The following is a 9,934-nucleotide window of genomic DNA, read 5'->3' as shown; positions in this document are numbered from 1 at the left end:
GAAGAATTTGGCTACAGTGAAAGAGAAAGGTTTTCTCTTTAGACCATCTTCCAGTTGCAAATTATCAAATCACCATTAAAGGAAGCTGATTTTGGAAGTGTGGGTATTGCTAGGTTATGCTCAAACAGGTTTTTCCTGTATTAATTTTAACAGAGTCCAACATGAGTAGGCAGCCCATGATAATGGTTTCTTGTAAGTTCAGAAACTGTCTTTCTGGTAATATTTGTGGACTATTTAATTTACATTGTTCTGTATAAAGAATGTTGCTTTTAAAAAAGGAGGGAGTAGAATATAAGATAGATGAAAATAAAAGAGAAGGGAGAAAATTTACTAGGATAGGAAGGCATGAAAGAGCAGGAGAGTAAGTGAACACACATACATGGGGCTAGACATCCACAATAGCTCACCTTGGGGAGAATTTAGGGTTAGGGGGTACTATTCCCATTCACAGGTGAGCTGCACAGATTCAGGAAGGCAAAGGAGCTCAGATTCAAATTCAAGTATCCCATTTCAAACCTTGTCTTCTGGCCCTTATGTCATCCTTGCCACCAAAGAAAGCAGAGATATCATGAGCAGAACACTGATTATAATAATTTGAAAGTATTCTAATTTGCTCTGAAATTATAGTGTTAACTTTTGTTCTTGACCCATCAGTTGAGCTACCAATTCAGTAATCAGTCTTTCAATGACTTCATCTATGACTTCATCTATCTGCACATACAGGCATATTATTACAGAGCCTTGTTCATAGGCTCTGTAATAAATCTATGATTTACTGAACTATGTCAGCAGCCAACGTTTTATTATAGACAAAGTGAGAAGTCTTGATATATTTGAAGTACACACTTTAATTTTAAACTTGCTTAGGAGTATCACTATAGAAAGTCAGAGCTAAAACAGAGGAGAGATAAATCTGATAAAGAACTCTGTTTATCCCATAAGTAATTGATATACATTCTTTCTCTGAGAAAAACTGGGTCTGGGTGGTTGTACGCAGATCATCTGATGTTTCAGATCAAAGGAGGCACTTCGGGGTTATCTTCAAAGCTTGGGTCTTCCTCATTTGGTGTAATTTTGGGAACTCTTCTGGCTGTATATTTGTTCTCTTGAACGATGTTAGTCACATCAGGGAAGGAATGCTTGCTAGGATCTACTTCTAGTTTTTCGATTTTTCTGTGTCTACAATGGGAAAAAAATAAAATTAAATTTCAAATAGTTCATCATTTACTTACTTGGTAAACATTGGCTGGTGGTATCTCAGAAAACAGTACTAAATTAAGAAATGGTCCGAGCTCTCAGTCACATTAGAGTCTCACCAAGGAGGATTAAGACCCTGCAAGAAATAAGGTACTATACATTCCCAGAGGCCCCAGCCATGCTAATGTACAGGCAGTTGGAGAGATGATCCAGGAGATTCTGCTAACCTAAGAATATATTGTTTTGGGGCTGGAGCGATAGCACAGTGGGTAGGGCATTTGCCTTGCACATGGCTGACCCGGGTTCGATTCCCAGCATTCCATATGGTCCCCTGAGCACTGCCAGGAGTAATTCCTGAGTGCAGAATCAGGAGTAACCCTTGTGCAACGCTGGGTATGACCCAAAAAAAGTAAAAAAAAAAAAGAAGAATATACTGTTTTAGCAAATTGAAAAGATACCTCAGGCCAAGCCCACAGCCAGGATTAATAATAGAACCACTTTAAATGGCTGTTACTTCTGAATGTAGCCAGTCTCCTGGACTCTGCTGCTTCAGAGGAGGCAGCCTTGTGGTTTGGCTGGGGTAAGTATGCTGAAAAATCTGAGCCATCACAAAGTTTAGCCACTAATTTCTCCTCCCACAAAAACCAGTTTCTGCGGCCTGAGCTAAAAAAAAAAAAAAAAGAACTTCCACTGCCAATAATTTCCCTTATCATAGACATATAGAAAATTCTGGATAATATAAGTCCCTGGGCTCCTTTTCAGGCAATTTCCAATCTACATGCTTGGATTTGAGCCCAGTAACTGGTACACTGGTGTTTAGATAAAGATCACCTACCTAATTATTTTGATAAAATTACTTTTGAATCATTGCACAATTTAATTACTTAACATATATATGTTTAAATATATATATATATATTTACCAGTTGCTCTTTAGCACAGCAATATCTTGCCTACGCAAACTGACAATTTTCCTTATAACATCCAATAACACAGTGCAGTGCTCAAATATAAAATTTATCACTTTGTCATGTAATTGTTTCATTACAACTCTGTTTTCCTACTAGATTGGCAACTCTGGGGCAAAGATTCTTGTCCTTTTCTTTTTCTTTTTTTTGCTTTTTTGGGTCACACCCGGCAATGCACAGGGGTTACTTTTGGCTCTGCACTCAGGAATCACTCCTGGCTTGCTCAGGGGACCATATGGGATGCTGGGAATTGAACCCGGGTTGGCTGTGTGCAAGGCAAACGCCCTACCCGCTGTGCTATCACTCCAACCCAATTTTTGTCCTTTTATCTGTAGCCTTGAATACAGCTTTTCTTACTACATATCACTGAATAAATGTAAAAGAAATTATTATACTATTTTTGGACAGTGAAATAAAATATGATTTCTTTCCTAAAAAAAATCATAGTTAACCCAATCTAGGAACTCCAAACTGATGTCCTCAGAATAACATATATCAGATACAATTTGTTGAAAGAAGGAAGTTTAATGACTTTTTTTGTAGAAAGTGTAAAACTATGTTCTTGTCACCATGTCCCTCATTTCTGTTGTCTTCACAGAATTTGAAATCATTTGAGTGTTTTATTCTTAACACAGCATTATGATGATTACACATGGACCTGCTGAAGAAAAACAGCAAGCAGACAAAAACTATACAATAGTTGATTCTGAAGACCCAGATTGTACACCATAGATTCTACAGGGAATGATAGCTTTCAAAAGGACTAATGAAAATCACCTATTATAGCTCTACTTTTAAACTAGAATTCTTCATAAGAATCTTTAATAGACTATGGTATATCTGTAATTTAAATGAATAAGATCATTGATTGCAATTCTGTTGTCCTTGACTTTGAAGAAAAGTAGTTGGTACCACCACTAGAACCTCACCTAATTTAATGAGAAATAGAAATCTAAAAACTTCAGACACTGGAATAAAAATTCATGAATTGTAAAGCCACTAAATATGCTATATTTAAGTATATCTTTTATAATTTATGGCAATATGCTTCACATTTCCCTTATGAAATTGTTCATAGGACAAAGATATCTACTATTCCCTCTCTCTGCACCCCATATAGGATTTTTTTTCCTATGCAGTAGGTCTGAATAAAAAAAAGGCATGGGGTTGAAGAGAAAGAATGACATAATTCTTTGCATATATATATATAATAAAAAACTAGCATGTGAATGAACAAAATTATAAGAAATAACTGTGTGCAAAAGCCAATATAGAGTTGAATTACATAAGGGTAGTGGTCACACAGAATTACAAATAAAACACATGATACTGGATTTTACACTTTAAAATGGTTATATTGTAATTATTATGTATTTTAACAAGATTTAAAACATTAATTAAAATTTTATATGTCAGTAACAACTGAAAGAGAATATTAACTTATAATAACTATAACACGTCTACAAATTTTAAAAAAACCTGTAGAAAAAATTGCAAGATTATATTGAACAACATCAAATAAAACTTAATGGATGTCAATGTTATAAGGATAGCTCTCTATAAATTAATCTATATATTTAAAAATAAAATTCATGTGTTTGTATATGCACATGTGGTATGTGTGACACATGGCATATGTGATATGTAGTGTGTGTGACAAGCTGTTTTTAAAATAAAAAGGGCAAAAAAATTTTCTTTAAGAGAAATTTGAGTCGAGAAAACTTTCCAGATGACACAAATATCTTTGTAGAAAATATTAAAAGAATTGAATACAAATGACTCCACAAACCTATAAGCAATTCTAGCGCAATTATAAGATCACTGTATTGCTGTATCACTGTCATCCCATTGATCATTGATTTGCTCAAGCGGGCACCAGTAACATCTCCAATCACCCTTGCCCTGAGATTTTAGCAGCCTCTCTTTATTCATTCTCCCCAGCACTGCCGCATTCATTGGAGGCTATTTCAGGGTAAGGGGAATGAGATCCATCACTGTTACTGTTTTTGGCATATCAAATACTCCACCGAGAGCTTGCCAGGCTCTGCTCTGCGGGCAGGATGCTCTTGATACCTTGTAAGGTATACATTGATATATACCAGCCAATCACATAACTATATGCCAACAATGAAAAATGTAGTTTCAAATTGAAAACATGATATCATCTACAATAGCATCCCCACAAAATGAAATAACATAGAAATAAATCTAACAAAACACGTAGAAGATTTTTTAAAGAAAACTACAAAACTCTAATGAAAGATGGCAAATAAGAATTGAATAAATAGAGAAATAGATCACATCTATGACTAGGCATACTCAAATTGTTAAGACATCAGTTTCTGTCACCTTCATTTGTGTATTCAGTGTTTTGGTCAAAACTGCAAGTTAAAACTAAGTTGGGTAAGAAGGAAATTGTCTGCCATAGAGGCAGGGGGAGGTCTGAAGTGGGGGTGGGTGGGAGGGACATTATGGATGGACATTGATGGTGGAAAATGTACACCAGTGAGGGGATGGGTGTTTGATCATTGTATGGCTGAAACTCAAACATGAAAGCTTTGTAATTGTATCTCACGGTGATTCAATAGATATATATATATAGATAGATAGATAGATAGATAGATAGATAGATAGATAGATAGATAGATAGATAAAACTAAGTCAAACAGAAAAAAAGACAAGTAACCATAGGGTACCACTTCTATGTGGAATCTAAAAAAGTTAAACTTACCAAAAATCCAAAGAGAGAAACTGGGTTATAAAAATATTAGGGCAGAGACATGAGTCTGATGTTATCTGAGGATGCTTTCTAAGTGAATCATAAATAAGCCATCAACATCTAATGAACAGTAAAAATATAGACACCAATACTGTAGTATAACTATATAGTCAGCAAAATAAATATTTCCATATAGTAAATATATAATATAAAATTCATCATATTAACATGAAGTATATATTATACAATTAAAATATGTTATAATTTTTATCCCACCAAGTTATTGGATAACAACAAACTGATTCAACATTTATATGAAATGGCCAAAGATTCAGAATAGCAAATACAATATTCATGAAGAACAAAGTTTGAGGACTGACATTACTTAAAAAAAAAATCTATCAAGATTTGGTTACAATGATAGTGATTTTGTTGTAAAAGATCAAGGCAATAAAACAGAGAGTCTAGAAATTTATTCCAATTAATATAGACAACTGATCATCAATAAAGAGGTACAAGCAATACATCAAAGAGTCTTTCCAACAAATGCATTGATAAAAATAGACATCCACATGCAAAACGAATTAAGTTTGCAAGATCTGGACACAGAACTTACAAACTTCAAAGAACAAACTCTTAATATGTATGTGGCCTAAAAATGAAATTACAAATTTCTTGTATGACAAAACAGGAGAAAAACTAGGTGAATTTAGCTACAGAGATAACTTTTCATATTTAACAGTGAAATGATGATTCATAAAATAATAAGATAGATTTTAATTTTAAGATAGTTTTAAAATTTAAAACTTCTACTCTGTGAAGGCCCATTTTGGAAAAACTACAAATAAGTCAGAGATTTGGGAGAAAATATTGGAAAAATATGATAAACATTGATTTCTAAAATATATAAAGAACTCTTAAAACTCAACAGTAAGGAAATTAACAAGGGGACTGAAAGATGCAATTAGTTTTCACAGGCCCTTCAGCAGGGAAAATATGCATTTGACTAATAAGTATATGAAGTACTGTTCCATAGGCTTTGCCATTGGGGAAATCAAAATTAAAATAAAAATCAAATACCACTAAATATTTCTTAGTAAAACCAAACTTCAGAGTACTGACAAATCCAAAAGCTGCCAAGGATGAGGAATAATATGAACTCTTTTTTCATTAGTGGAAATGCAAACTGGCACAAACACTTAGAAGCATAGTTGAGCCTTTTCTAAGAAAAGCACAATATTTTCTAACCATACAGTTCAGTAATCGCAGTCCTTGGACCCCAAAGGTCTTTAATATTTTATGTTCACACAGAAGCCTATGTATAGTTTATAGCAGCTTTATTAATATCTCCTAAAAAATGGGGAGGGGAGAGAGTGTTTTTTAGTATGTGAATGGATGAATGAATGAGGTGTATTTGGACAATGGAATGATTAAGGACCATATAGGCAACACCCAGCAGTGGTGGGGACTGGGGGTGTTTGCGGTGGTCAAGTTTGTTGTAATGTGAATCAGGCATTGAGCCTACAGACTTGCACATGAAAAAAATGTGATCTACCACTTAGGCTACATTCCTGACACAGGTGTCTTATTTTCCCCCTAAACCTGATTCTTCAAACCAGTTTGAGATACACAGAGATTTTCCTTATAACCTCTTACCTCACTCACTCATATCCATCTAACTCCCTAAGAGTGGTTTATTTGCCACTTCTGAGGAAGTTATATTGACTTATGTCAGTAGCTCATGTCATCCATAGGTGACAGTAAGGTTCACTCTTGTGTTGTACATTTTGTGGGTTTAGAAAATCTGTAATGAGATGTATCAACCATTATCATATGGTAATGAAACAGATTAGTCTCTTTGTCCCCCAAATTCTCTTTGTTCTCCTGGTCCATATCTCTCTCACCCAAAGCTCCTGGAAACTTGAATTTTTTTCACTGTCACCATAGTTTAGTATTTTCCAAATGTCATGTCATTGAAGTACATAGTATGTAGCCTTACAGGTTGGCTTTTTTTTTTTTCACATAGTGATACAAATTCGAGTTCTTTTGGGCCTTTTCTTGGTTTGATAGCACATTTCTTTTTAGCATGTGACAGTATTCCATTTTCATTATGTTGCTTAGTATCACTACATCACTGTAATTCCATTCACAGATATACTCAAGCGAGCGCCAGTAACGTCTCCATTCATCCCAGCACTGAGCTTTAAGCAGCCCCTACTTACAATTGGAGGCTCTTTTCAGGGTCAGGGGAATGAGACCTGTTATTGTTACTGTATCTGGCATATCAAGTACGCCACTAGGTGCTTGCCAGGCTCTTCCATAACTGCTTAGTATAGCCTCTAAAAATAATCATTAAAAAATAGTACTGAAGAAGGCAAATTTCTAATTTTGGAGGAGATGTAGGAAGGCTGAAGGTGTGTTTTAAAAACAGCCGTCACTTTCAGTGGTTATGGGGGTGAGAGCAAGTGACACTCTCAGAAACACTCAGCATGGTAGTATGAACTAGTGTTTGGGGCCTGGGGCTGGGAGTCACCAGGGGCACATAGTACCCGTGGGTCACCACAACTGTACAGCACAGTGTTAGTGGGTGCATGTAGTGTCAGGGATTGAACTTTAGCCTCACAATGGCAGACATATACATTAGTATTTTCAACCATAATTTCCATTTTGGAACTAAGGATAGTTTTCTTCAAACTTTCATTTAAGTAGGGCTACATTATACCACTGCATAAGTTTCTACTGCACAAGCCAACATGTTTATTTATAAGTTAACAGCTTTAGTACATTAAATTCACTACTAAAAGGCCCATTCTACCCTTCAGCAACAGTTGGCTTCACTTACCCAATTTATCTACCTTGCTTCCCCATTCCCTCCTGGCCTGATTCCTCAATTTGCTGACCAACTTTGTGATTTTGGAAAAATTATTTAATCTCTTTAAATCTCAGTGCATTAGAAATAAAAAATATTATCTTGCAATTCGCTTGAAGATTAAGGACAGAAAACATGTAGCAGGCCTTCCGCCCAGAGATGAACCTGAGCCGCGGCACGAGAAGCAGACCCTCCGCGCCTAAAGACTGTGATCCTGAGGTCTCCTAACCCATTTTGGCACCAGAGTGGATTCTTGCAGCCATCCATTTTGACTGTGAACTGAGCTAAAATATTAGAAACCCCAAACCGCGCAGCCGCGTCAAAGTCTTCACTCTCAGCAATGAAGGGAAATTATTAGATGATGCCTGCTGAGGCCTGATTGTTGGGGAAAATTTCCAATCAATAATAGTGAGTTCTATATGGAAATATGGAATGTACTCAAAGTTTATAGAGAATAAAGGAAATATCATTAGCTACTTAGATGGGGGGTGGGGTGGGAGGGGGGTGTATTGGGGTTCTTGGTGGTGGAACATGTGCACTGGTGAAGGGATGGGGGTTTAATCAGTATTTGACTGTGACTTAAACCTGAAAGCTTTGTAATTTTTTTTCATTCTTTTTTTCATGGTGATTCAATAAAATATTTCTTAAAAAAAAAAAAAAAGAAGTGCCAGAGCGATAGCACAGCGGATAGGGCGTTTGCCTTGCACTCGGCCGACCTGGGTTGGATCCCCGGCATCCCATATGGTCCCCTGAGCACCGCCAGAAGTAATTCCTGAGTGCAGAGCCAGGAGTAACCCCTGTGCATCGCCAGGTGTGACCCCAAAAGCAAAAAAAAAAAAAAAAAGAAAACATGTAGTAGAGGAGAGACTGAATACTTAGTAAATCCACTTTTGAGAAAGGTTGATCTTTATCACATAGTATCATAGGCCCACAAGTGTTTGCTGAATCCATTACCATCCTCCAAACATGGCCCAATTTCATCACAATGCATAAAAAAACCCTGATTCATTAGTTCTTCTTTTCCCGTTCAGTATTTCTGCTGCATGTGAACAGAACCATTCTGGATAAGAGAGGTTCCAGCCCTCACAGTGTACTGCTGCATCTGCCGGCCAAAGCTACTAATTGCCTGAACTCGTTCCATGTGCAGCCTGATGGTAGCAGTTAGATTAATAAGACTGCCCAGTCAGAGGCTGAGATAATGGGGATAATAAAGTTTACCCATGACTAAAGAACTCTACAAGCATCTCTCACAAAGACAAATATTGTACATTTGTGAGATTACTTCTCAGTAATAAAAATGAAAAAGAAAAGCTTTCTAAAATACAGCAGGAGATACTACTATGAAAACCGGTGCTAAGATATCTACAATTCTCACGTGTAATTACAGTAATGATGGCTTTCCTGGATCTGAAACAGTGACTGAGCTTTCCATTCTGCAATTCCTCACAAATGACTTTTTACACACGCTGATACTTCTGGGGGACAATTATGACTATTCATAAAAAGTCATAATACTACTGAATCTCGGTAAATTACATATATATCAAAAATGAAAATTACCAAGATATTAAATATGAGTGGATTTCAAAGGAAGAAAACAGCAGCCCACTTTTCAGAAGGAATTCAATTCCATACCTGTTGTCCAAACAAATATTTGAAAAACCCTGATTTATTACCATGTTTGAAAAGCCCTACAAAATGTTGACAATTAGTTTTGAATATATGAATGCCTGACTGCTTGCATTATGCAAGGCATAAATATAACACTGTTCAGGTATTTTTATGGTGATAATTCTAGCATATATATTTGTATACAAAGATAGTTCGCCTTGATTCAAAATAGACTTTGCCATCTGGATGGTAAGAGCCTAGGAATCATAAGTAGAAGGAAATAACTGGGATGTTCATTCTATGGAAGCACTAAAAAATAATAAGGGCTTTATCCAAAATAAAGCATGTCACTGTGTACAGAAGACTCTGTTTTGAGGGTCCCAGGGTGTATAGGGCCAAAACAAGAACCTTTAGCTAGGATCAAAGAAATATATTCTAACACTGAAATATGGAGAATGAGGTGAAAAGGAGTGGGGGTGAGGAGGAGAGAAAGAAACAGAGATAGAGAAATACAGAAAGAGAGAGAGAGAGAGAGAGAGAGAGAGAGAGAGTCCTGCTGGGAAAGAAGCT

The 9,934-nt window shown here is 36.1% G+C and overlaps 1 protein-coding gene across 4 annotated transcripts in view; it reads right to left on the bottom strand.

The window, feature by feature from the left end:
• Nucleotides 1-839: 839 nt before the first annotated feature.
• The window catches only part of DNAAF11 (dynein axonemal assembly factor 11), a 96,649-nt gene continuing 87,554 nt past the window's right edge, over nt 840-9,934 (bottom strand). For 3 of the 4 annotated variants that reach the window (XM_055129511.1, XM_055129512.1, XM_055129513.1), the window contains one exon: nt 840-1,179. In XM_055129511.1, coding sequence (XP_054985486.1) covers nt 1,011-1,179 — 169 coding nt within the window. In that variant the 3' untranslated portion in view covers nt 840-1,010. The remainder of the gene's footprint in view (nt 1,180-9,934) is intronic. The other variant, XR_008628689.1, reaches the window with a different exon arrangement.

The sequence above is a fragment of the Sorex araneus genome, chromosome 2 (assembly GCF_027595985.1).
Source record: "Sorex araneus isolate mSorAra2 chromosome 2, mSorAra2.pri, whole genome shotgun sequence".
Lineage (NCBI taxonomy): Eukaryota > Metazoa > Chordata > Mammalia > Eulipotyphla > Soricidae > Sorex > Sorex araneus.
The sequence above is the reverse complement of the archived record's forward strand: the minus strand, read 5'-3'. Positions and strand labels throughout refer to the sequence as shown.